At 46.2% G+C, this 25,466-nt stretch overlaps 16 protein-coding genes across 16 annotated transcripts; 8 read left to right on the plus strand and 8 right to left on the minus strand.

Annotated features, from left to right (window-relative positions):
* Nucleotides 1-312: 312 nt before the first annotated feature.
* Nucleotides 313-1,504, minus strand: KUCA_T00004389001 (uncharacterized protein; the record flags this gene model as incomplete). The annotated part of the gene is made up of 2 exons (XM_022601119.1): nt 313-1,347; nt 1,439-1,504. The coding sequence occupies 2 exons, from the start codon at nt 1,502-1,504 to the stop codon at nt 313-315; spliced, it is 1,101 nt and encodes a 366-aa protein (XP_022460397.1).
* Nucleotides 1,505-1,956: 452 nt separating this feature from the next.
* Nucleotides 1,957-2,286, plus strand: KUCA_T00004390001 (uncharacterized protein; the record flags this gene model as incomplete). Its single annotated transcript, XM_022601120.1, has 1 exon — nt 1,957-2,286. The coding sequence occupies one exon, from the start codon at nt 1,957-1,959 to the stop codon at nt 2,284-2,286; it is 330 nt and encodes a 109-aa protein (XP_022460398.1).
* A 506-nt stretch (nt 2,287-2,792) lies between these two features.
* On the plus strand, nt 2,793-4,460 carry KUCA_T00004391001 (uncharacterized protein; the record flags this gene model as incomplete). The annotated part of the gene is made up of 1 exon (XM_022601121.1): nt 2,793-4,460. One exon carries the CDS (start codon nt 2,793-2,795, stop codon nt 4,458-4,460), a length of 1,668 nt encoding a protein of 555 aa, XP_022460399.1.
* An 83-nt stretch (nt 4,461-4,543) lies between these two features.
* KUCA_T00004392001 (uncharacterized protein) lies at nt 4,544-5,461 on the minus strand (the record flags this gene model as incomplete). The annotated part of the gene is made up of 1 exon (XM_022601122.1): nt 4,544-5,461. The coding sequence occupies one exon, from the start codon at nt 5,459-5,461 to the stop codon at nt 4,544-4,546; it is 918 nt and encodes a 305-aa protein (XP_022460400.1).
* A 217-nt stretch (nt 5,462-5,678) lies between these two features.
* On the plus strand, nt 5,679-7,751 carry KUCA_T00004393001 (uncharacterized protein; the record flags this gene model as incomplete). Its single annotated transcript, XM_022601123.1, has 1 exon — nt 5,679-7,751. The coding sequence occupies one exon, from the start codon at nt 5,679-5,681 to the stop codon at nt 7,749-7,751; it is 2,073 nt and encodes a 690-aa protein (XP_022460401.1).
* A 98-nt stretch (nt 7,752-7,849) lies between these two features.
* Nucleotides 7,850-11,467, minus strand: KUCA_T00004394001 (uncharacterized protein; the record flags this gene model as incomplete). The annotated part of the gene is made up of 1 exon (XM_022601124.1): nt 7,850-11,467. The coding sequence occupies one exon, from the start codon at nt 11,465-11,467 to the stop codon at nt 7,850-7,852; it is 3,618 nt and encodes a 1,205-aa protein (XP_022460402.1).
* A 255-nt stretch (nt 11,468-11,722) lies between these two features.
* KUCA_T00004395001 (uncharacterized protein) lies at nt 11,723-12,814 on the minus strand (the record flags this gene model as incomplete). The annotated part of the gene is made up of 1 exon (XM_022601125.1): nt 11,723-12,814. The coding sequence occupies one exon, from the start codon at nt 12,812-12,814 to the stop codon at nt 11,723-11,725; it is 1,092 nt and encodes a 363-aa protein (XP_022460403.1).
* Nucleotides 12,815-13,074: 260 nt separating this feature from the next.
* On the plus strand, nt 13,075-13,923 carry KUCA_T00004396001 (uncharacterized protein; the record flags this gene model as incomplete). The annotated part of the gene is made up of 1 exon (XM_022601126.1): nt 13,075-13,923. One exon carries the CDS (start codon nt 13,075-13,077, stop codon nt 13,921-13,923), a length of 849 nt encoding a protein of 282 aa, XP_022460404.1.
* A 28-nt stretch (nt 13,924-13,951) lies between these two features.
* Nucleotides 13,952-14,398, minus strand: KUCA_T00004397001 (uncharacterized protein; the record flags this gene model as incomplete). The annotated part of the gene is made up of 2 exons (XM_022601127.1): nt 13,952-14,288; nt 14,343-14,398. 2 exons carry the CDS (start codon nt 14,396-14,398, stop codon nt 13,952-13,954), a joined length of 393 nt encoding a protein of 130 aa, XP_022460405.1.
* Nucleotides 14,399-14,626: 228 nt separating this feature from the next.
* On the plus strand, nt 14,627-15,208 carry KUCA_T00004398001 (uncharacterized protein; the record flags this gene model as incomplete). Its single annotated transcript, XM_022601128.1, has 1 exon — nt 14,627-15,208. The coding sequence occupies one exon, from the start codon at nt 14,627-14,629 to the stop codon at nt 15,206-15,208; it is 582 nt and encodes a 193-aa protein (XP_022460406.1).
* Nucleotides 15,209-15,290: 82 nt separating this feature from the next.
* Nucleotides 15,291-16,730, minus strand: KUCA_T00004399001 (uncharacterized protein; the record flags this gene model as incomplete). Its single annotated transcript, XM_022601131.1, has 1 exon — nt 15,291-16,730. The coding sequence occupies one exon, from the start codon at nt 16,728-16,730 to the stop codon at nt 15,291-15,293; it is 1,440 nt and encodes a 479-aa protein (XP_022460407.1).
* Nucleotides 16,731-17,020: 290 nt separating this feature from the next.
* Nucleotides 17,021-17,175, plus strand: KUCA_T00004400001 (uncharacterized protein; the record flags this gene model as incomplete). The annotated part of the gene is made up of 2 exons (XM_022601132.1): nt 17,021-17,077; nt 17,143-17,175. 2 exons carry the CDS (start codon nt 17,021-17,023, stop codon nt 17,173-17,175), a joined length of 90 nt encoding a protein of 29 aa, XP_022460408.1.
* Nucleotides 17,176-17,186: 11 nt separating this feature from the next.
* KUCA_T00004401001 (uncharacterized protein) lies at nt 17,187-18,404 on the plus strand (the record flags this gene model as incomplete). The annotated part of the gene is made up of 1 exon (XM_022601133.1): nt 17,187-18,404. The coding sequence occupies one exon, from the start codon at nt 17,187-17,189 to the stop codon at nt 18,402-18,404; it is 1,218 nt and encodes a 405-aa protein (XP_022460409.1).
* A 32-nt stretch (nt 18,405-18,436) lies between these two features.
* KUCA_T00004402001 (uncharacterized protein) lies at nt 18,437-20,719 on the minus strand (the record flags this gene model as incomplete). The annotated part of the gene is made up of 1 exon (XM_022601134.1): nt 18,437-20,719. One exon carries the CDS (start codon nt 20,717-20,719, stop codon nt 18,437-18,439), a length of 2,283 nt encoding a protein of 760 aa, XP_022460410.1.
* A 148-nt stretch (nt 20,720-20,867) lies between these two features.
* Nucleotides 20,868-22,748, minus strand: KUCA_T00004403001 (uncharacterized protein; the record flags this gene model as incomplete). Its single annotated transcript, XM_022601135.1, has 1 exon — nt 20,868-22,748. One exon carries the CDS (start codon nt 22,746-22,748, stop codon nt 20,868-20,870), a length of 1,881 nt encoding a protein of 626 aa, XP_022460411.1.
* A 265-nt stretch (nt 22,749-23,013) lies between these two features.
* Nucleotides 23,014-25,455, plus strand: KUCA_T00004404001 (uncharacterized protein; the record flags this gene model as incomplete). The annotated part of the gene is made up of 1 exon (XM_022601136.1): nt 23,014-25,455. One exon carries the CDS (start codon nt 23,014-23,016, stop codon nt 25,453-25,455), a length of 2,442 nt encoding a protein of 813 aa, XP_022460412.1.
* Nucleotides 25,456-25,466: the final 11 nt, after the last annotated feature.

Genomic DNA, 25,466 nt, shown 5'->3' on the forward strand with positions numbered 1-25,466 from the left:
AATCAGATATAAAGTTTATTGAAAAGAGCTGGTTTATTACTGGTGTTGCTAACTAGATATATCTGGCACACCTTTTTTCCACGTGACTGCCTGTGTGTCATACGGTATAAGTACTCGGTACTCTAACGGTCAGCAATTCGACACCTAGCAAGACCGAACTGGTCAAATGATTTGATCTCAGATCTGCCCATGCCCAATATGCATCTGAACCTTGGCAATTATTGACCTCCAAGTCACAGCTTGGCTTTTAAAGTTCATCCCTAATTGCATCTAAACTCCATCTCTCCCAGGCTGAGTCCTTTGTCAAAGCTTTCAAAGTTCATCTTTCACCGTCTTCCCTCCACCTGGAAAAACCACCACATACTCTATAAACAAGTCGCCGTGCTCATCTTCGTTATTGTGCTTGGGCATACCCTTGCCCTTTATAGTCTCCACCTCTCCGCTCTGAACCATCTTTCCAGCCTCGCGACTCAATGTTATGCTCGGATCGTAGTTGTCAAGGAAAGGTATCTTTCTCGTCCAGCCCCCATGAGTAGCTTCCTTGAACGAAAGCACCTCTGTGCGATACAGATTGATACCCACTCTACGATAACCCAAGTTCCCGTCTGGCTTCTCGCCCATGACAACGTGCAGATCACCGGCCACCCAATCGGGACTCTTGTCTGCTTCTCCCTGTATGATCTCAACGCTGTTTCTAGGTGCTCCCTGCTGCAAATGGAGAGGGTATGTTCTCTCCTCGCGGACCACAGCATTTCCTTGGCATGTGGTACATTTGTGCTTCACCACACTTCCCTTTCCACCACATTGTTGGCACGGAATGTCCTGCTGTTGGATCATACCAGGCGCAAGCTGTCTCTTTATCCGTACTCTTCCACTTCCATGACACACGTGACAGGTCTGTGTCTTTTTGTCCTGAGACCCCGTTCCATCACACTTGCTGCACACACTTTGCATCCTTACTGTGAAATCGGTGGTTTCTCCATTGTAGAACTGCTTCAGTGTGAAATCAATCGACACAGAGGCATCATTGCCTCGTCTCTTGCCTTGTCCTCCACCTCCACCGTGTCCTCCACCACCAAAGAAGTGTGAAAACATGTCAAATGGGTCGTACTGGCCTCCTCCACCTCCTCCTCCGCCACCACCGTTTTTTACTCCCTCAACTCCGTATTGGTCATAGAGCTTACGCTTCTTGGGATCGCTCAACACCTCGTACGCCTCGCCCACCTCAATAAACTTGTGGTTGGTGTCTTCATCACCGTTGTTCTTATCCGGATGATACTTCTTGCTCATCGCTCTGTAAGCCTTCTTGACTTCTTTATCGTCTGCATTTTTGGAGATTCCAAGGATCTGTAAAGTTAGTCACCTAGCTCAATGCTAAAGGCCAACGCTGGAGCATGACGTCAGCTATACCGAGTAGTCTTCCCTATCATTAACTCACCTTATAATAGTCCGGATCTGCTAAAACACAGGCCAATAACAGTGCTAGTACCAGTAACAATCTCATGATCAAACAAGACTTCCATATGCAGCACTGAAAGAGATTGTGATTCCAATTTTCAATGAGGTGCAAAGTAGACCCAAAACTTGAAACGTGATTGGCCAGAAATCTTCTAACACAAAAGCACCAAAGCTTGAAATCTAAAATGTAGTTTTCAGTGGTTGACGTGAATGAATACCAGATTCGTCATTAAGCTCCACGTATAAGTTCAGGCTTCTGGAAAGGACGATTGGTTCGGGCACTAAATAGTTCTGTGCGGCTCGAAGGGCGTTCGGTTTTCGATAGTGAACAGAGTTTTATTTGCGTCACATACGGAGTTAGCAAAAAAGTGGGTACAATTAGTTTGACAAATTGACCAATAGCGGCCGCCACTGGTAGCTCAAAATTTCCACCATAGGTCATTGACAAGAAGTACATCTGCTACTTACTAGAGACGTGCAGCGTGCCCTCTAGCCTCTATGAGATCACTTCCGCCTCCACGCTACTCCAGGTACCGAAGAATCAAACGGATTAACCGATCAGTGTGGATATTCATAACTAAGGGTCGTATATCTGATTCGGATGCCTTTGTGAAGTTCAGAAAGCCATACATTTCCAAAATCAGACCGTCCAGAGTCACGAAAAGAACCACCGCCAGACCGAAAGTCAGAGATAGGGTCTCCAGAAGGGTAGTCAATGGCACCCCTAGCACTGTTGGATCTTTTGCAAGAACAATGGCTTGTTTTTCGGGGATGTTTCCTTTCAGAAGGAGAAAGACAAGGATGATGAAGATGGATCTTAGGCTTTGAAAAAGAGTCAAGGATCATCCCTTTGGGTCTAAGCGCCGCAGTGGGCCAAACCCAACAGTTCTATATCTCACTCAATTTCCACAAACAAAACTTCAATTAAAAAATAAACAATGTATATACAATGTAGTATTTTTTGGATATTATATCATTAATTTATTTCAGTCATCGATCGCGTCAACTTGCCAAATATCCCAGGCTAAATTAGCCGCCCAAAGTCCACCCAGCGATTCCAGTATCTCTTCCCGATTCGGAAAATTGGTTAGTTGACACCTTTACGCCAACAGGTCTAGTCCTCACGCTTCAAAACACAGTTGTACTACTTGATCAAACCTAACACAAGGGTCTGAATCTCACTTATTGCCATAGACTGAGACAGCTATCACCAAATAAACCAGCATTACCTTAATCACGAGAGTCAGAATCCCAACCATCATAATTTCCAATCCATCAACAACCCTATTGATCGAACACCCAGCGCAGACGCTTTCGATCCAACGCCTGCAGACATGGAGCAAACCAAAATGGCCACGAGACCGCCGGTTTCTGACTCGGATAAGATTAATGTGAACCGGATACTCCAGCGAAAGAGGTCCACGTCGAGAACGCAAAGCAACTACCATCCGATTCCTATTGCAGAGTCCCCAGCACAGGCTAGTTTGCAGCCCCCACAAGCCAATTCGCAAACGCAGTCGTACCAACAATCACACTCGCTTGTTCAATCAGAGCAACCGAATCAACTACATAGCCACGTGCAACTCAAAAAGAATGGCGTGGCCAAGGCTATCCCGCAGCTGCAGAAACACGTGTATGTCGTTAAGCTGGTTCCGTTTGAAAGCTCAGGCGGTGATCTTTTGAAGATTCTAAATGTCCCTGTTTTCCCGGAAACGTTAAAGATTGGAAGACAGAATGGTCCCAAGGTTCCCAACAAAATCACCGACGGATATTTCGATTCTAGGGTTCTCTCCAGGACCCACGCGGAACTCTACATCAAGGATAATTTGCTATATTTAAGGGATCTGAAGTCCTCAAATGGAACTTTTGTGAATGACGACAAACTGGTTCCTTTACAAGAGTACCAGCTGAAGTTGGAGGATAAGATAGACCTTGGCACCACTCTGGAGAACCAACTGACTCATAAGAAGATTACCTGTCGGGTCGCAGAACTCAAGCTGGTAGGCCTGGACGATTACGATAGCATAATCAAAAGTTCGAAGTCGCCGAGTTCTGTGGAATCCGAGAAACTGGAATTGTTCAATGGAGTTCTTGATTCGCTGATTTTTGGTGATGTGATTGACGAGCAGGATGATCCAGTGCTGGAGGCCATGTTGAAAGAGCTAACTGACCAAGATCTGGGAATCAGTCCTGTTGGTCCCGAAGAAGTGAAAGCCCCCGCTCAGAACCAAGAACTCGTTCAAAATCTCAACATCAAAAGCAGCTCCAAAGTTGAGGATGTGATACGAAAGCTAATACTAATGATCAATAATGAAAATCTGCAGCACCAGAAACTGTCAAGCATTGCCAACTTCTTGACAGATTATACGCAATCTATTCCTCGCACAAACAAGAAGGATAATGATGTTGCTGAGAGACTCGCTCTGGAGAAGAGCATGAAAGAAGAGGGAGTGCGTTGGAAGAACAGAGTGAACGAGGTAGAGACCAATCTGAAGAGCGTACAGGGCGAGAATTTGAGTTTGAAGAGAGATCTTGAAACCGCGCAGTCAGCTATGAGTGCGCTTCAATCCCAGGTTGATGAGATGGAGAGAGTGGTTTTGGAGTCAGCCACAGCAGTTAAAGCCAACGGTGTGAATACGAGTCATGCTGATTCAATTGAAGACGCAAGGGATATCATAGGGGATCAAATACCTCTTCCTGACGGAGAGATTTCGAAAGACGAGAGTTTATTGTCCGATAAAGTCGTGGAATCTCCTCTCAAAAAGCTGCCAGAGACTACTCTTCAAGAAGATAAAGAGGAAAAGCCTGATAATGAGCAGTTGTTACTTGCACCTGAGTCTCTAAAGAAGGTGAATAATAATGCGAGTACCGCTATCGCTCAAAAAGGTGCCCGTTCTTCAAAATTCGGATTGTCTTTTCTGGTTCTGCTCACCACATTCTGTGTCGTATTCCGACTTCTTCCTCCCGATTTGATTCAATGGGTGTCTACTTATTTCAAATGAACTGCGCTATATACAGATCTCGATTGATACCAGAGGCCGCCTCACGCTGAACAGCAGACTCTAATATCGAAAAGCACGATATTTCAATCGAACGCCTCGATTGAAGCTTTTTTCTCCCACGTCTCAAACAATTCAGCAGCGTTCTCAACAACCAGGAACTCAACATTAGGAATTCTCAGTCTACCGGCAAATTCACCAACAACCTGCTTTGAAATGGACTCTATATTGTCAAACTTTCCGCCTTCTTGCTCTATTGATGTTTGTTGAGCATTTTCCAGGCCGCACATCACAATTCTGGGATCGTTGACATACGATAAATCAGTTCTGCAGTTTATGGAAACTCCATGGGATGTGATAGACCTCCGCACGTTGACTCCAATGGAGGAGATCTTCTTCTGGGGGCCTTGTCCTTGGACCCAAACGCCGGTGTTCTCATTTGTCAATGCATCCAGTCCATAGCTGTTTTTTAGTACACTTGCAATGGTCTTCTCCAACGTCGATATGTAGCACTTAGAGGTGAGCTTGTGGAAATCAGTCAGATCCAATAATGGATACAGCACAGCCTGGCCAGGTCCGTGGAAGGTCACCTGGCCACCCCTGTCAGTTTGAACAAAGTCCACGTTTTTGAGCTTTTTGTAATCGTGAGACCCGGACAGCTTTTCTCTTTTTCCGCCTGTATATGTGGGTTCGAACTCGAAAGAGAGAACAACCGGATGAGGCTTCACTGGAGCTTCTCCAAGTCCTTCGCGCTTCCTGGGATTCTGAGACAAAATTTTGTATTTTTTCGACTGTAGAAATCGCGAAACGATAAGCTCCTGTATTTTGTCGCCAACAGCGTACGGTAAAACACCTCTGAAGTGAATATGCTTTAGCGTGGATGCATTTGGGTTCAGTGGATAGAATGATGAGAGGCTACACTGGTCGGTTGAATAGTTTCGTATTCTCTCAAACGCTTCCAGTCTCCTGCGCAATTGGCATCTTGAACTAAATCCCACAAACATGGACAGAAAGAGTTCAAGAACGATATTCCTACACGTTGGATAAGTTTGCAAATTACAAAGAGTCTGCCAAAGTTCAGCCGAACCGGTATCAGTTGGTGGGTACGCTACCTATGATCTGGGACCGCACGACCGCATCTGAGATCTCCAAGAATGTCACGTAGATGTTGTGTTATCAAAGGAACTTCATCACTCCTTCCAATTGCGCGGATATTTCAAGATGGCTGGTGATAAATCATTGAGAAGGTCGAAAGTGCCCAAGGGAAGATGGCAGAACCTGAAACAGTCACTTTCATCTACATCGCATTCGCATTCCAATAGCGCATCGTCGCAGCCTCAGTCACCACGTAAAGGGTCCAGTTCGTCGGCTAGATTGGATCCTTTTGTTGGGTTAAACAAGCTTGATACTCAAAATGTGCCGCCTCTTCCCAAAATACAACAAGGAAAAATCTCGGATCTGCAAAATCCTCAGAAGCAGATCCGAAAACCGGCTTCCTCATCCTCCGCCGGAGGGATCAACCGGAGATTTTCCGTGAAGATGAAAGATGATTCAAGGCCAGATTTCTCGAACGGATCGGGAATGCCTAGTCTTCCTCCTAATTCCAAGTCCTTGATCAGTTCCAGTCAGGCTGGGAACCAGAAGCAGCAGCAGAAGCAGCAGAAGCAGCAGATTGCTCCTCCGAAGATGGGAATGAACCTGGTGGACGATATTAAGAACCCAAATTATGAAGCCGAGAAGTACATTCGGTTGACTTTGAAGAACTCGAGTGCCTCTAAAATTGATGAATTTGTGAGTACTCTGCAATCTTTGGAACATAGCAATAATAGAGAGATGAAAGAGAACGTTCACAGTTCTTTGGTGAGTATTGTGAAGGTGGGTGATGATTTACACAACACTGAGCTTGCAATAAAGAGTCTCAGGCTGGACATGAACAGGATGGGTGATATAATTTCGCAAATGCGGGAGATTGCAGAGTTGAGACTGTCACAGGAAGAGGAGAAACGAGGTTCCCCTATGAAGCAACAGCACCAGCTTCCATCCAAGAAGACACGCGATAGAAACTCGGTGATGCTTTTGGGCAAAATGTGGGGAAATGAAATGAGCAGACTATTTAAGAACGTGGAGGGCTCTCAGAAATTTTTGGGCTCGGCTGCGGGAAAGCACATACTGTACCAATCGAGCTCATGGGTGGAACTAAACAGTGCCACATGGAGACCGATTCAAGAATCGCACATATTTGTTCTGAATGATCACATTTTGACGGCAACTCCGAAGAAACGAAAGGCTGGTCCTGATGACCAAAGTCTCGTGGCTACGCATTGTTGGCCGATGAGAGATGTGGCCTTGTTTGATGAAAAGAGAGAGAAGAAGTATGTCATTCGCCTCAAGACATCTCAGGCATTAGACTTCTACTACCAGACAGATCGGATGGATCAGTTCATTCGTGTATGTTCTTCTATAAGACAGGCCAAGGATGATCTCCAGATAGTGGAAGACGAAAGTTCAAGATCCAGAGAGATCAAGTCAATGTCGCGACTCTCACAGCGCCATTCCATACAGGAAATCGAAAAGAACATGCATCGCAGATCTCGATCTGTGGATACCCCGGATACCAAGAAGGAGCCCAGTTTGGATTTCTCGCGAGTGGACGAGGGCTTGTCTGAGTTGGATGTGTTGATGACTCATCACAGGCATGTGGAGTCTGTGGGGATGATAAAGTTCCTCGCAAACAAGATAGATGAGTTTGTGAAGAAGGCAGACCAATCAGACTTCACGGTTTTGATGTCGCTGGAGTCCAAGAGGTCCAAACTGGCAAAGTGCAAGGAGATTTTGCTTTCACATCTAGAAACTGAGGTGAAGAATCCGCGGATATCCACTGAGGATCTCAAGAACCATATGGGGCTTTTCATCAAACTGGATGAACTAGATAAGGCATGGAATATGCTGCTGACTAGTCGCGATGTGCAGGTGGACTCTCTGCTGAGAAAGCTAAAGTTCCAGGGAGATATCCCTCTTTACATAACACAGTGCGCTCTGATTAGGTTTCAGATTCTGAGGACGACAGCGGACTTGTTTATGCAATGTTTTGATGAGAGTAATTACATACATTTGGTGTCATGGTGTCATCTGGAAGTTCGAAAGCATTTTGACATTATGAGGAAACAACTGCACGGGGTCAATGCTAAATCGCAAAGTTACAGGAAGTGCGTTGATGTGACCGCAACTCATGTGGAAAGCTTAAAGCAATTCGGTATTGATGTTACATTTTTGATAGGTGAATTTGCCGCCTAGAGTCGCTTCGCCGGCTCGACAGAATCATCTATGCCCACCGTCGTCTTTAGATTAGTATCGTGACTTCCATTATTATGCTATTTATCATTTGTCTCATATCATTTTAGGTCTAACCATGGGTCTTCCAAAATCTCACTCATTGTTGGCCTTAGCTTGATGTCCCTTACCAGAATCTTCTTGATCAATGAAATGCACTCCTCACTGGCATCCGAGAACTCGGGAAATCTCAAGCCTCCTTCCATGATTTCGTCAACGTTGTAAAATGGATTTTCTTTGAAAATCAGAGTGTACAATAGAATACCCATTGCCCATACATCCTGAGGTTTACCCTCGTATGGCTTGCCATTCAGAACCTCTGGTGCAGCGTAATCAAGAGTGCCCACAAACACATCAAATGGGCCATTTTTAACATAAGCTGCTGATCCAAAATCAATCAGTTTCACAATGCACTTAGAATCAACAATAATGTTCTCATCCTTTATGTCTCTGTGGACCACACCATGTTTGTGAAGATGTGATAGTGCCGAGCAGCACTGTTCGAAGATGTATCTGCATTCCGATTCCGTCATGTCGGATTTCACCTCAATCAGATCAAACAAATCAACCCCAGGAGGATCTCCGTGCTGGGGTGTTTCCAGGTAGTAATACATATCATCTTCGAAGAAATCGATGATTCTCATTATGTTGGGGTGGGGATCGTTCTTCAAAGAGGCCATTATCTGGATCTCACTAGGTATTGTGCCTAGTTTTCTGTCTCTAACCCAAGTATCAACCAAGATTCTCTCTTTGAATATCAATTTGATCACGACCTTGTACTTTGGATCTAGTTTGTGCTGGCAAAGAGTCACCTTTCCATAGGCTCCTTCGCCCATGTTCTTTATCACATCGAACTCAGAATACTTCTTCTCGCGCCGTTTGGCACCCACCACTTTGGGCCACAGATGCGAGGTCGCTTGCACTCTAGAGATCTCATCGTTCTCTATTGTCAGTAAAGACTTGGTGGACTTGAATTGTGGTCTCTCACTGAACGTAAGAGCCGAAACTTTGCTTCTGCTGCGCTCAATGTCATAGTTGGATACGGTCTCCAGAGCAGTCTTGCTCAGACCCTTCGGTACCGATGATTCTCCCTGAGAACTGTTGCTGCTGGCACTTGAAAGAGAGGGCACTCTCCTGGTTCCGTTGCCATTCTTGGTGACATTTTCACTTGATTTCCGTTTCTGTGGGACTCCAAGTGCAGTGACAGATCCTGAGATGCTTCTCATGCTGCTGTTTCTGCTGAGACTCCCACTGCGACTAATACTGTTTTGAGTTCTAACACTGTTGGACCGACTCAGTTCATCCGAAGACTCTCCACAGGAGTTGATCTCGCTTTCATGCTCTGGAAATAGCATCAGCTGTGAGGGCATGCTGAAAGCATCACTGTGGTGTTGAAAACTCGATTCCACAGGACTGGAGCTTATCGTGACAGGGTACTGCTCGTTACTGACTTGTCGACTCAAAGGAGCAATGCTGCTGGCTCTGGACGACTTTATGCCAGAGAAAGCACCCTGGGTGCGTGCATATGTAATCCACAGAATAAAAATCTCAGGCTTAACAAATCGCAGTTGTACATCCACCTTGAACTTGAAGCCATCTCTATGCCTACCGTCAATTCCACGAGAGTTCAAAAACAAAAGCTCTCTTTCGTCATCGGTTTTGCCAGTAAACTGTGCATTCAACTTTCTGAAATAGTGCTCGGGAATAACAAGTCCTGGTGGGAACCTCACAGAAGTTTCCTGTTTGATTGTCGCAGTCAGCAGCTTGGAGAACCCGGGCAAGATGTGGTCAATGGTTTCTCCTTCGATGTGACCATCTCCGAACAAATTCTTCGCAATAGACTCGTTGAAAGACAAAATCGTAAAGTTCGAGGACGATATCACAAAAGTACCGGACATGTATGGAAGTGAGTGGACATTGAGTCTTATCGTGGAGACATCGTCCAAATCTAAAGGCACAGAAGTTATTGCACATGGGGCGTAGGAGTTCTCCACTCTAACGGTGAAATATCTGATTTTGTTAATCCTTTCGGATTCTTTGGTGCTGAAGTCATATTGGGAAGCAACTTCTGAAGTTTCTCTCAAGCCAGTCAATTCTTGGACTAACGATGGTGAAACTTCAGATAAGTCTAGCCCTATCGGGTTCATTCCTTGAAGCAAAGAACCTGAGCTTTCTGTGAAAGATCTCACCTTGTATTCCTCTCTGAGCGGTAAGTCTCTCTCTATCTGGATATCCACGGCGTCACATGGAATCTGATCGAAAATCAGAACCATCATGCCCCCCTTGCGCTTAGACCATAGCGAAGTCCAAGCAATGCCTTTACCGTAACGCGAAATGGCAATAATCTCACCCGAAAATACTATATCTTTGTCCGCTCTCAATAGTTTGTCGAGAACGAAATCCCGAGATCTGGGTGCAATGAGATCCATCAACGTCAACGACCTTAGCAACGACCTGGAGATTCCAAACATCAGGAAAGCCAGGTCATTCGCAGCCTTCATGCTCCAAGGAGAGTCCAGCTCACACGTGAACACAGCCTGAGGTGCTATGTTCTTTCCTGTGGAAACGGCATGTACTGCTCTATTTCCTGGACCGTACATGGAATTCGACAGGGTATCTGCCTGTTGGAAAGACTGAGCGCTAAGAGTGGAAAGAGCAGCAGAAGATATGCCTCTTTTCAAAGGAACGCTTCCCATATTGTGCATGTTTTCCACAAATGGAGTGGAAAGGGCGTGCAAAAGATTCACTCGTAGCGCATTCTCCTTGCTCACATTGTTCACACTCGACACCGACAAATTCTGGAAGTTAAGCACCAATTTTGAGTCCTCCCATTGGCCAGAAATGTCTGTGGGATCAAAGCTTTTGTCCAGCAGCTCCAGGATGTCTTTGAGGTTATTGCTGAGTTCCTTATCGATGTTAGCTATCTTTCCTAGAGAGTCCTTCTTGGGCTGTCCTTTAGCTGGAGAAGACTCGGTCATTTGTAGCTTTAACAGATTGGACAATGCCATAGATGATCCTCGCCTCTCCATCTTCATCACATTATTCATCAACTTTGGAGTTTTCTTGGAACTTATGGGCGAATCCAGTATCTTGTCATTACCACTCATAGAAGATATCAGCTCCGGTCTATCAACCAATATCTCCAGCGACCTCTTTAGCACATTGATCCGCAACGCTAGCGAATTCGGCGACAACAGTGTGTAGGAATAAGACTCTTTGGACTCGGTGGGAAACTTGATCAGCTCATCTGGCGAAGCCGCAGCGAAATGGGTCCCGGTGGCTGAGCCTGCGGACTGTGAAACACGGCCGTCCGCAGCTTCCAATATCACTTTCGGAGCACCAGCCAAAGCAGAATTCATGGTAAGTGGTCTTGGTAGCTGCCTGTTTTTGGCATAGGTGGATGGCCTCGTGGGGGCTATGGGCGAGGGTGTAAGAATAGGCTGTCCGTTTCTCTGAAGGCTGTTGTCCTCCACAACGGAATCGTCACCTTTTTCATCTATGAGGAAGCTTGTACTCGTGTTGGTATCATGCTCTACCGAGCCATTTGCTTTTTCTGTATTCGTCGTAGAAGACGGAGTGGGTTCTCTGGAGATTATGGAGCGAAAGGCAGCCCTAGCCTCATCGTCAGCGGTGGCCACGCCACTTGCCATACGCGAACGGATCGGAGGAGTATATGGCATGTGATTCAGGCCTATGCTGTGAATGGGTTTCAGATTTTTAAAATGAAATAGAAGAGCAGGCCAAGTGGAGCTCTCGTGTGTGTTTTAGCCGTGTTAGCCTGTTGATCCCTTCTGCTGAGGCGAGATGGGGTCGCGGTTCACTCAATTCCAGAGGTCACCCAAGGCTTATCTGACAGACGTGACATGCCTCGGTACCAGAACGGAGTAATCTTACAGTAGAGAGTCTTACGGCATTGTCATTATATTACAGGAACACTAGATCACGTTTTTCGCAGCCAGAATTTCCGCAATCAGGACACCCGCACCGGCAGCCCCAATGACGGTGTTGTGAGAAAGAACCACCATCTTGAAGTCCAGCACTGGGTCTTCTCTGATTCTGCCAACGGAAACACCGTATCCGGCATCACGGTCGCGGTCCAATCTTGGCTGCGGTCTGTCGTTCTGCTCGAGCACGTGGATTGTTTGTTTGGGGGCGGAGTGGCATCCCAGTTTGAAGGCATCACAGACGTATTCCCTGAGGGTCTGCTTGACCTCCTCAACACTAGGAGCAGGTCTGTTCTTGAAACGCAGCGAGATACACTCGGTGTGGCCATCGCTAACAGCCACACGATTACATTGGGCAGAGACCTTGATCTCGTCGTCGGAAAGAGGGACGAATTTTGAGCCGTCCTGGTTGGTGGAACCCAGGATCTTCTTGGTCTCCCACTCCATCTTCTCCTCCTCACCCGAAATGTATGGTACTATATTGTCCAAAATATCAATACCTGGAATTCCTGGCGAAAACCCGGCACCAGAAATAGCCTGCAGCGTGGTGGTGGTCAACAGGTCAATAGGACCGTATTTTTCAGTCAGAGGCTTTAGTGGGGCAACCAGACCAGCAGTAGAACAGTTAGAGATACACACAATAAATCCGGTCTTTTCGCCCTTGGCTTTAGCAGCCTTCACCTTGTTCTCCACCACCGACAAATGCTCGGCGTTCACGATAGGGACGATCAGAGGAACGTCAGCTTCGCGTCTGTAGTTTTTGGCATTGGAAACCACAGCCAAGCCAGCCTCTACAAAGGCTTTCTCGATAGGGCCTGCATACTCTGCATCCAGCCCAGAAAACACGATATCACAGTCCTTGAAGGCCTCAACAGTGCACTCTGAAACAGGCACTTGCGAAGCAGATTCAGGCAACAAGGATGTTTGCTTCCAAGTGACAGCATCGCCGTACTTCTTTCCAGCCGATCTTGAGGATGCACCGAGAACTGACAGTTCAAAGTCAGGATGCTCAGAAAGCAGCAAAATAAAACGTTGGCCAACACTTCCGGTTGCGCCGAGAACACCTGCCTTTTTAGGAGCCATTTTCACTTAACTGATGTAGATGTGAAGAAAGAAGAAAGAACTAACGTGAAAAGTTCAAAATTCAAAATTCAAACTTCAAAGCCCAATGCCCGCCATCGCGCCGGAAAAAGGTGACCGGCCCGATGAGTCAACGCAGGTGCATATGCCGTCTTTCTAGCGTTATCTGAAAAATTAGTGTGTGTCGTCTTTTTTTAGTACGACAGTCTGGCGCTGAAATATTTGATTAGATTTCAACATTTAATCTCAACGTCTTCCTATTGATGGAAACATTAGATGTCTCTGGTTTAGACCTCGTGACCGAAGAAGAAATTGCAGACCATGTCTATGAACTATACACCCAATCTGCTCCTCCCAACCAAAGAGGCCTGGGGTATCTAGAACGATCCGATCTTATACACGTTACAGTCAACGATCACGATCTCCAGATCCACCAGTCCGTGTCATCTCTTTCTGGAAAAGAGTCCAGCTCCACAGGATTTGTTGCGTGGTCTTCTAGTGTGCCTTTTGCGCAATGGCTTCCTGGCTGGTTGGGACCGTCTTTGAAAGAGCTACAGATTGTCGAGCTGGGTGCTGGTGTTTCTGGCATTTTAAGTGCCACGATTGGACCCAAATGCTCTCGGTATCTTGCTACGGATCAGAAGCATATCTTAAAGTTGTTGAAAAAAAATCTCGAGGAGAATTTATCCCAAGAAGTACACTCCACTACGCTAGATGCGTCTCTTCCCAGAAACACCAGACGAACTGATATCAAGAACTATCCCAAAATTGACATTGCCGAGTACGATTGGGAATATTCCGACTCTATGAAAAACGATATTCTCGCGTTTTTCCCCGGAGGAGCTCCCGATCTCATCCTGGCCTCAGACACCATTTACAACGAGTATCTTATCAAGCCATTCGCAGATGCCATAGAAGGTCTCAGTGGAAACCATACCGGTTTTTTGGGTATTCTACAGCTTCGTGACGAGTCAATAATAGAGGCTTTCCTGGTTGAAATGACCAATCGCGCATTCCAATGCTACCATATACCCGGTCACCTTGTCTCAGACGAACTCTCCCATGGCTACGTTCTCTATTATATGCGCAAAGCAGTCGTGCCTTCATTCTGAACTATATACAGTTAATAATCTATCCTCTTCAGTACGACAAAAACCACCTGCCCTTCTCTTTCCTGTTCTTTATGATCCTTCTTCCCGTCCTCGAACACATTCTGGACAAAAATCCCAGTCTTCTCTTGCGCTTTAGCGTGTTGGGCTGGTATGTGTTACCTCTATTTCCACCACGGAAACCACCTCTTCCCCAACGTCTCTGCAAAAAGGCCTGCAATGGCGATGGTGTCAGGATTATATGCGGTGTCTGGATACCAGTGGTGAGACGCTGCTCAATGAACGACTGTAGACCGACGCGGTTGACGGAAGAAACCATCGGGGTTTTGAAGGAAGTTATCGTCATGTTACGACACTGGGTCGTTGGTCTGGAGACTGGGTTAGTATTCGTTCGTTGGTCTTCCACAAAAAGTATCACTCACTTGACCAACGTCGAGGACCAAATGGGTCTGGTTGCCAACAGTGCTCTGCTGAACATTTTGATATTTCCTCGTTGAGATATTCTACCGAGATACTCCTCTCGAAGCTGTTCGTATCGTTCAACCTCAATGGAAGCCTTGAAAAAGTTCCGGGACGGAAAATACGCCGGCGCTCGGTAAACACCAGCACATTCAAAAAAAATTAAAAGTAGGCTTCTCTAATCTATAGCAGGCTGGCATTCAAGATACGGATCAAGTATCACAAAAAAATACACAAAAAGACTCCAATGTCCAGCACAGTTCGCACTAGAGCACCCAGGAAGTCCACCCTGAACACGCCAGTGGTGGCACATGTGGCCGCCATTCGGGTCATAGAAGACGACCAGGCGCAGGTCATCTTATCAAACTTCATTGATCAATGTGAAAAGCTCGAAGAAGAATCTCTGTCCACGACTTTGAACTCGGAAGGGGGATCCCGCACAACATATTCTGGTCCACCAAGTGAAAAGGTGAGTCATTTGAAAAGACTACAGAGAGAACTGCGCGGGCTGCCGCCCCTCCTAGTGGAGTCAGCTGGATCGAGGCCAGCAAAGGCCAAGAAGGCGTTTTCTGAAGGAATTTCGGGAACTCCAGCAAACAAAAAGATCAAATTTGATGATGATATCACTCCTTTGAACAAGAAGGTTATTTTTGAGGATGAGGTGGCAGACACGAGTGCCATGGATGTTGATACTCCCGTGAAGGAGACTGTGGATGAAGAAGTGAAGTCGCCCAAGAAAGAGAAGAAAGAAAAGAAGGACAAAAAGGACAAAAAGGAGAAGAAAGACAAGAAAGACAAGAAAGAGAAGAAGATCAAAGACAAAAGCTGAACGGTGCAATACTTCTCCAATTTCATCAAGACCTACCTGTATACTAATCACCAAGATTGAAGGATCAAACCTATATATCCAATCATGACTGCTCATGTTGGGATAATGCCTCATACTTATCATTCTGACGTGTGAATTGTCCCCACGAAATAAAAATTAACACAATTGCCAATGCAAACCCAAATGCCATGATTCCAAACGGCAACGTCAAACAGTAGTTCCACGAGGTGTTATCAGCCGAACCAACACAACTCCTACTGTACTGCAATGCGTAGAACGTTCCTGCCAAAACGCTCCCAGTAGCAGGAGCAACCATGAACGTTCCCCAGGTAGACCCCAGATTTTCAACGCCCCATCTGGATGCAACTATCGTGGGAAACAGACTGAATACGGCACCGTATGTGCAGCCTACCAATGTGGTGATAGTGCCAAAATGCGGCTGGTTTGTAGCGATCATGGAGAACCCGACTAAACCAGGGATGCAAGTCACTAGTAGAAGACCCATAATGGCATATTTGCCCTTGAGACGGCTGTTGTTCTCCAAAAAGTCACTCAGACCACCCACAAAAAGTCTGGCCGTAGTAGACGAAAGACTGAACGCACTCACCTGTTTGGAGATGGGAGAAGACGCACCAGAAGTGCCCACGACCTTCAGAAGATTACCCATGTTCGTCACGTACATTTCCATGGGTCCTGCTAGAAAGAGGAAGGCAAATAGAAGCATGTATGTGGAGGGCTCTTTCAAGAAAGCGTCAAACGTGCGCCTGTGGTTTGCCTCTTCTTCCGGAGAAGAAAATGGTTCAGAATCAGCAGTAGACCCGTAGTTCTGTTCTGGAGTATCAAATACCACTTCCTTTTCTACCGTGACCATCACGGAGGCAATCCAGTTGAGCAAACTCAAAACGCAGTACAGTATGGTGAAGCCAATGAAACACTTGAATGGGTCTGTCATGGAAGAACCTTCCTTTGAAAAATAGCTGAGCTTCGTGATTTGAGTTATAAGCATGGCACTGACTCCGAAAGCAGTCACAGGCCCCGATATGCTCAAACCTTTGCTCTGGGGGTATATTTTGGCACATGTCAGTAGCGAGCAGAAGTAGAGCGAGGCCGTGGCTGCGCCTATTAGCATGAAGGCCAGGCACATCAGCAGATAACTCAGCTTATACTTGTAAACTATGGCAGCAAGAAAATAGGAAGGTCCAAATGTTAACATGCTCAGTGCAGCCAGAAGCACGGGTCCGTGTAGATCAGCAAGATACCCGAGCATTGGTAGGAAGAAGTACAGCCCCGCAGCTATAGAGCCTCCTATGATGTTGATCTGTAATTGTGAATATTGGAGATCATATATGAGGGGATCGGTGAATAAAGAGAAGGTCATTACCGAACCTGCAAACAGACAAACTCCCAATGACGTGGCGAAACATGTTCGCCGGAGGCCCTCCTTTGAAAAATGCTGGAATAGAAAGACCCTGATATGGTGAGTCAATGCATGTTCTATGGATGAGATCTCTGATTGGACCATAGTGAGTGTTGCTGGTATTCTAGGTGGAAAATGAGCAGCTCTTTATCACTGGTGGTCACCAAAGCTGAATCTATAAGTGGTGAACTAGAAATCTTTGGACCCATGGTATTTGTTCAAGTGGGAAGTGTCAGTCATCTATCCGAGCCGTAGATAACCAGGCATCGGCCAATCCGGGGGAGGTCCGGGCCTCGGAATACGTCTATTTTTCACTGCGATTCAAACCACGGTTTGGTGAGAGATAGGCTCAACCGAGTATTTCGAATGGCTCCATGCACAGAATATCTGCTAGGATGACTTCGAAAAGCATAGTGTGCATTATTGGAACCACGGGGGTTGGGAAATCCCAGGTGAGTAGAACGTGAAATTTCACCACCCTATCAGCATTCTAACCAGGCTCTGCAGTTCAGCATAGACCTCGCTAAAAAGTTCAATGGTGAGATCATAAATGCCGATTCCATGCAAATGTATAGGTCAGCTGCTATTTTGACGAATAAACACCCCATGAGAGAGAGAGAAGGTATACCGCACCATGTGATGGACCATGTAGGCTGGAACGAAGAGTACTTCTTACACAGATTCAAGGCAGAGGCACTGGCAGCGATTGCAGATATACATGGACGGGGAAAATTGCCGATATTGGTGGGCGGAACTCACTACTATTTGCAATCTATACTTTTCAACAACAAAACGATAGTCACTTCAAATACGAGTGAAGCTAAAATTTCAGGTGAGGAGCAGGCCATTTTGGATGGTGATCCGGAACAGCTTATCACCCACCTGCGAAAGTATGATCCCGAAGTTTCGGAGAAATTTCATCCAAATGACACAAGAAGAATACGAAGAGCGTTGGAAATTTACTTTACCACCAAGAAAAAGGCTTCTGAATTCTACGGTGAACAGAAGAAGTCAGACACTGAGGAGTCTCCACTGAGGTTCAACACCATGGTTTTTTGGCTATATTCCGAAAAAAGTGTTCTTGACGCTAGATTAGACACCAGGGTAGACAAAATGATGGAGATGGGGGCAATTGAAGAACTCAAGGAGTTGTACTCTGCCTATACCTCTTTCCAAGAGCCTCCTGATCTCGAGAAGGGTGTGTGGCAGATGATTGGTTTCAAGGAGTTTCTGCCTTGGCTGGAGTCGGACGAACCTGAAACCGAGAAGAAAGTTCTTTTGGACCAGTGCATATCCAAGATGAAGCAAGCCACACGCAAATATGCTAAATCACAGGTCAAGTGGATACGGAACCTGCTTGCTCCCGAAATGAACATGGAGCAAGCACACGGCTTTTGCAAGGGAGGCAAGATCTTTCTGCTTGATGCCACAGATCTGCATAAATTTGAAGAAAACGTCATGGAGAGAGGTGAGGGTATCACAAAGGAGTTCCTTGAGAAAGTGAATGTGGAGAAGTATCACCAAACACCAGGCGGCATGGAGAGCCTCTTACCTCTCTCGAAGTATACGGATTCCAAAGAAAAGAACTGGAAGCATTATGTCTGCGAGGTTTGCACCGATCCAAAAACAGAAAAGCCGCTGGTATTTGTGGGAAGCCAGTATGACATTCACATGGCTAGCAATAGACATAAGAACACAGTTAAGAGGCTGCAGAGGAGAAAGGAGAATGAGAAATGGATTTTGAGGAAAAAGCAGGATACTGGAGCGACGAAGTCCTAACAAACTGATTCAAGTTCTTCAAACTTTGAACCTCACCCAAACTTAATATCATCACCAGGAGTCCAAATACCTTGACTAGACTTACCATCCGAAGCGCCAAAAGAAGGATTAGCACCAATGCCCACCTGGCTCAGCTTTGACATAATTTCTCTAGCCTCGATCTGTCTCCCTTCCGCATATGCCTCGCAATCATGTAGCAGAGCCATCAACGTAGGGATGAACTTACTGTAGAACTGCACACCATCTTCAATGTTCCGAGTCAAGACTTTGTATGCCTTGAATGAGTCTTCCATTGATTGAAGAACTAGGCGGCGATTTTGAGGAACGTCCATACCAATTTCCTTCAATTGTGAAAACTTTGCAAAGAACTTGTCCACATCCTTCAAGATGTCAGTTTGCTGTTCACGCTGTTTAATCACATAGAGAGAATCACTCTCAAACACACTGAGCTCTCTCCGATAAATACCAATGAAGTTATCCTCCGTGATTTCCTTGTCGTTTCCTTGATTCTTCAACGTTTTGTATTCCGAAACCATTTTTGCCATAATACTCCAGCGGTCTGATTTGCTATCAACAGATTCCATGAAATCGTCGCGATTCTCCTCTATTATGCGACATTCTTTGAGCTTCTCACTCAGACTTGTCACCACGGACTTCATAGCTGGATCAAGTTCAGCGATAACTGCAGGAGGGAGCCTTTCCTTGAGAAGGTTCTCGCTGTTGCTTGCACCATAAATCTCAAGAAGATCCTGTATCTCAGTGAATTCGTGATTGATTACCTGGTCTCCTTCGCTAGCTTTGGCCTTCGTATCGATTCCATTCTGGATTCTAGAAATCAGCTTTGAGGCGGCCTCTTTGGTATTCGAACGGGTCCATCTCCGCGATCCTTCCCTCTCTCTAAATGATGTATCTTCTAGTTCTTCATCGTCTATCTTTTTCTGGCAGCGTTCGAGAATGCTTGAGCACTTATTGCTCTGTGAGTCCAATAGTTGCAACGATTTTACAATTGCAGGTACTCCACCGTCGTTTTTAATCGATTCTGAGTGCTGTCGTATTGAATCTGGTAGAGTATGTGGTCTTTCCAAAGCTTCAACGGCTGATGGTAGTCCTTTGGAACTCAAGTATGCTGACATTTCATTAGACAACTGCCTTACTGGATTCTTCAGCTCCTTCTCCACATACTCTAGCTGTCTCTCCTTAAAGGACTGAGCAATCCGAAAAACTGAAAATGGGATAATGTTCTGAAATAGTGGTCTTCCATACTTATGATGATCCTTCTCGCATGCTTCGATATCTTCAATATCGATGCTGCCTGCTTTGGCTATCAGCGCTCTTTTTATGTCGGGTAAGCTGCTCAATTCCGGGACTTTCTCGAGATATATCAGGTCATTGTCGCGTTCAGCTTTGCGTGCATCTTCGCTCAAAACAGCCAGAAAACTCTGTAAATCGTCCAAAACAGCAGGAGAAACCCCCTTGGTATTAGCCGTTGCATTTTTGCCTGCCTCACTGGCTGCCAATAAGAATGCCACTTGGGCCCCATGGTTCCCACTTTCAAGATACATCAATGATTGTCTGTAGTAAGCAGCTCCCTGGAAATGGTACATTTTCAATGTGATATGATTTTTCCATCCTTGGGGAATCGCACGAGTCTTCAAAGCACCCTCTTTGGCCAGATAGTAAAAGTCTTTGACCTGAATAGCGAGTTTGGCAATCGCTGAGTCCCTCGTCTTGAGTCCCACTGCGCGTTGCCAGATACTCTCCTGCGCTTGGGCCAGCATGAGGTCCTTGAAAACAACCACTATCTCCGGCTGCAACTCTGAAGGAATATCAAAAAGCCTCTCGCTGTCTTTGGTGAGCTTGAGCAACATAGCGAAGGCCCCAGCAGCAAACTGGAAGTAAGCACACGATATTTTCATGCCTTCCACACTCTTACGCGATTGCTGATATCCCAGTTGCGAATAAAGAGCTCCAATGTTATACGCGACATTCAATGCCTCAAATCGCAGTGATTTTATCTTGTTAGGACGAGACACATGGCCCCCCAAAGTATTGGACCAGGGGAATACCACGAGATCATCCGGCATTTTTTTCATTAAACATTGCAGATTCACATAATACTTTTGAAGCAGTCCCAAGCTTTCTAATGACACCGCGGGTATCACAATATCATGGCGTAGGCGGTCGATCTCACGAATGTCCTCGATGAACGATCTGGATGATTGGTAGAATTCATTCTCAATGATCTTAGTTATGGCCTCCCCCAATGGAACATCCTCGGTAATTCGAAAAGGAATCTCCAGAACGTTTGAGCTCATTCTAGATCTCAAATGAGATTTATCGTCAACTCGTTATTAATTCTCGTGAAGAGTCTATGTAGATAATATGTTTACTTAGGTGTAACAAGACCCCAGTCGAGGCATCGCATCTCCAGCTCGCTAGCGCACTATCAAAGCACGACCTTATTTATTCCCCACGCTCTCTGAGCTCCTTGAGTCTTTGCTGACCTGCCTGTTCTGCCTGCACCAAATAATCAACTCCGTTTTGAATATCGGCAGAATTGTTTGCGATTGCCAAAAACTCGTCCTGTGCAACCCTGGAATATACCACTTCCTTCTCCTGAAGTTTGAGCCCTTCCTGTAGGAGTTCATCTCTCTTGACAACAAGTGCATCATGTCTCTTCAAATATCCACCAAACGTTAGTCTGAGCTTTTTCTCGAGCTTATTGGAGCGCGAACCCAACTTTGTTAGAAACTCGATTGTTTCCTCGGTTCCCACGTCAGTGGCACCGATCGCGATGTCATAGCTCTTTTGGGGCTTAGAGGTCACCTCCAGGTCAATGGCTTCTTGCACAGCAGCTTTCTGACTTGGACTTAAATCTTCCAGAGGTTGGGTTGAATCTTCCAGGGTTTTGATATCGTCCGTTATCAGAGCCAAAACTTCGCGCTGTATCATGTTTTCAAGAGGATCCTGACTGTCTGTGGTGACAAATTTCAAATTGCTAGCCAATGGAACGGGGAGCCCTTTGGAGAGGATCTCTGACGTCCTCACGAAAGTTCGTGTTTTGTCCGCTAACTGTGTGGCATTTTCTGTCTCAAGCTCGGGACTCGATATATCCTCCTTATCTTCCTCTGAAAGCTCGAATTCCAGATCGTTTTCTGGTTTAGGTAACGCCGCCAATCTGCTTCTCAATGATGAGAGGCCCTTCTTGACAGGAGCTGAATCAGGTGCCTGCTGGCTGGTCTCTAGGGTACTCTCGTTCTCGCTCTTCTCATTTGTTTCGTCCACATCCTCTTGCTGGCCAAAAGCAGCATATAATGCCGATTGGGTACCCGAAATCTCCTTCAACTCACGGGTTGCCGCGACTATCCGTTCGTCTTCGCCGACCACGGCGTACTCCCCTCTCTGTTCTGCCTCTGTAGGAGCAGAAAGTTCCAGCCTTCGTCTTTTCACCGGTTCATCTTCGGGTGCAAACGAGGCTTCATATGTTACAGCCTGCCTCGCCTCCTTCTGATTCTGGGATTCCTTCGATCTCTTCTTGCGATTTTTGGTCTGCTCGTTCTCTGTGCCAAACCTATTCACCACATTAGCATACTTCTCATTGTCATTCTGGTTCATCAGCTGCTCAGATTCAGTGTCAAACGGTCCTTGAGGAGGAACGTGCTCAAGGGGAATATCGGCGTTGTAATCCATCTGATCTTTATACGTGATTTTCTGCTTGATCTTGGTTTTTATACCAGCCTGCTTCAGCTCCCTTCGTTTCTGTAACATCGCCACTCTTTGATTCTCCTCCATCATTCTCTCACGTGTCTTCCTCTTGGCTTTTTTCCCCTGTGTGTTTACCAGACGAGCTCTAGCCTCGCTGATCATCTCCCTCTCATCGTCATCCATATCTTCAGCGTCAGGCATGGCTGGTTTGCTTTCAGGATTCAAGTTTATGTCACCAACCTGTGAATTCCCAGTAGCAGCACTGGACTCCAAAGTTAGGCCACTCAGCGAATATTCAGAAGAAGCCTGGCCCAACGCAGCATCGTCAAGTAGCTTCTGATACCTCTCAACACACTGGGTAGCGGTCCTACCGAGAACGGCCTCTATAGACCGCCACTGGTTTGGCATCGTCTTTGCCAGATATAACAACTTTTCATCCTCCTCTCGAGACCACTCAAATTTCTTGACATTAGGATTCAACCATTCCGTCCAACGGGCTTTGGCTTGTTTGGCAGTCTTTCTTGCCAACAAGGACGACACTCTGGACCACTGCGTCAAACCATATTTCTGTACCGCAGCCTTGAGGATTTCATCCTCCACATTCGACCAGGCGCCTCCTTTGACATATGTTGGTGGCATTTTTTGATAAAATTTAAAAGTTCGTAGAAGTAACACAATACTGAAAGTCAATCAAGCTAACAAACCATCTCAAAAATTACACTTGGGAAAAAGGTCGTGCGGCTGATGGGCCAATTTCTTGTTAGCGGATGGAAGGCCGAGGCTTGAAGACACGGTAGTCTGAGCTGGCGATTACTCTCTTGTACACCATTGATCTGTCTTGGAGCTGTTTCGGCTACCCTCAAATTGGCGAATCCATCTACCGCTTTGATTGCCATCTCTCGCAATGGGTTTAGTTTCTGGACTCAGGCCGAAGCATCAAAAGCTGATCCTTCGGTGTTATCCCGCAGGTAAGAGCACTGAGAAAAAACCTAACAACGCCGAATTGAGCTATCTACTTTATTATGCCACGACAAGACGGACAAAATTGGAGAAAGTGGGTGTCTTTTTGGAGAAAAAAACAGCCGTGGACACCAGCCGTGTTAAGACTGGGAACATCCAGGTTACCCTGGACATCATTGCCGAGCTGACTGAGAAGTGTTCCGAGAATTTGGGTGTCTTTGCAGGGAATATCGTGAATATACTGACGATGGTGGTCAAAACTGGTGATTTGGCATTATGCCAGCATTCTTTGAAGGTCCTCGGTATCTTTTGCAAGAAGCTGAACTCTACGCTTGCGGCCGACAAGGACTTCATCTCAGGGTTCTCTAATCTGGTGAACAAGTATGCAGAACTGGGAGCAAAGCCTCAGAAACCGAATGAATCGGAATGGCTGGTTGTTTCTTTGGTGGCTTGCAGATACGTTGCCGTGTGTTTGAGATACTCTTACTCTTTCGACAGAGCTGTGATCCAGAAGGCTGTTGCTTTGATTTTGAGCTCTGTTACTGGCCACTTCAGCGAGAACGCATTATTGGCAAAGATGAAGTCCCATGTTTCCATGGAGAACGACACCATCAGGGCAGCCAAAACTGTGAACACGGATCTCAACTATAATGATCTGAATGTGGAAGAGGAGGCTATTAACTCGTTGAAGGCTCTATTCAACACGGACTATCCCTCGCAACTAAGCCAGTCCACTAGAGCTGTGGGCAGTTTCATAACATCTTCCGTCCCTAGCATGGACCAGGGATGGTCTGATGCTCTTATAGAGATGATTGCCAGTTGGACTCCCGTCCAGCTTCGCTATCTCATCCTGGAATCGCTCATTTCGGAGGCAATAGAAAACAAGGATTTCAAGTCTCAGAAGACTCTTATAGACAACATTAGCGCCCTGTTGTCTTCATCGGTTGTCATTATTGGTCTATCGGTGAGAGATGTCGTCAGCAAGCTTCTCGATCAACAGGACAAACTGGTCACTGTTGCCAACTCCGAAAGCTTGGTTGGAAGCTACTCTGCGTGTATACAGAGCCTGGCAGAACACATCATCTACAAGGATCAAATCTCAGATATGGTGGACGAGTCCTTGTTGGTCTTCAGTGAATCCTACCTCAAATTATCAGAGGAGGTTCATGGCTCAGAAGCGAGCTCCAAGAGGTTTGAGTTGTCATCAAAATGGTTTATTCGCGATATAAGTGGGATCATTGATGTTGCACACAAGCAGTCGGACACTGTTGAGAGACAACCGTGCTCCCTGGGTATTTGGAACAAACTCTTTTCCATCATTGGTTTTGAGAGCATCGATAACACAGTGCGCATTTCTGTGCAGAAGAACTGGCTTGATCTTCTGATCAAGTTCTTCACTACTGAATTCACACATGTCAAAGAAACAACTACACCCGATTACCATAACTACATAACTTCAAATGAAGGAAGCAACGCCATTGTGCACATATTTGCGAGTCTTGATCAGTTGTTTGCGCAGGGTTCCCCCGAGCTATATGTCACTCTGGCCAAAGTTGTTCTCGTGGTGATTGACAAGTTCTCCATCAACGCTTTATACAACGGTATGCCATACTTCTTCCGCTGGCAAGCTGAATTGTCGAAGGATGCCAGTGTCTCTAAGGTTGCCCGTGATAGTCTGTCCATGCTCTTTCTGTTGAGGGGCTCACAACAGCTCGAGATTGAGGGTTTAGAACATGAAGTGAGAGCTAAAATAGCTGCCAGAAAGGCCAATGGTGTGTGGTATTCAGATTACGACTTTGCTGTTGGAACTCTTGTTGGTTCGTCTGCGGTGCTTACCTTCAGTAAGCCAGAGCTGATCTCATTACTGTCTGCGAACGAGGCAGCGTCAAAATGGTTGGTTCCTTCCATAGACCCTGAGTCTCACAGAGGTGACTTTAATATGTTACTGAGACCCTCCAAAGTCCCAACATTATTGTCGATGTCTGCCCAAAGCTCGTTTCTGCATCTGTCCAACGGACATGACTCGATCAGAGGCACCAGCAGCGCTCATGACGGTAACATTGATGACACACTTGCTCGCGATAATCACACGGACTCGGACAATCTTACGGAAACGTTTGACAAAACTGCTGATACTCAGAGCCTAATTTCTGTCGCATTCTCGTGGGCCGCTCACTCTACTGCAGTCAGCCGTCACTCTAAGGCTCCAGGCGTGAAGGACCTACGCAAGGCTGTATCAGGCGATATTCTACTGAGAGGCAGGCATGAGGATTCTACTGCTGATAACGTCAGCGTAAACGTAACCAGAAGTGGTCTTGCGAATCTGGTGGCTGGTCTCAGTCTAGAGGATGACCATGATACAGATGGTAAGTTGATCGCTGTTTAAGTCAAACGTAC

This window comes from Kuraishia capsulata, genomic scaffold (assembly GCF_000576695.1).
Source record: "Kuraishia capsulata CBS 1993 genomic scaffold, Kuraishia_capsulata_scaffold_5, whole genome shotgun sequence".
NCBI classification, from domain to species: Eukaryota; Fungi; Ascomycota; class Pichiomycetes; order Pichiales; family Pichiaceae; genus Kuraishia; species Kuraishia capsulata.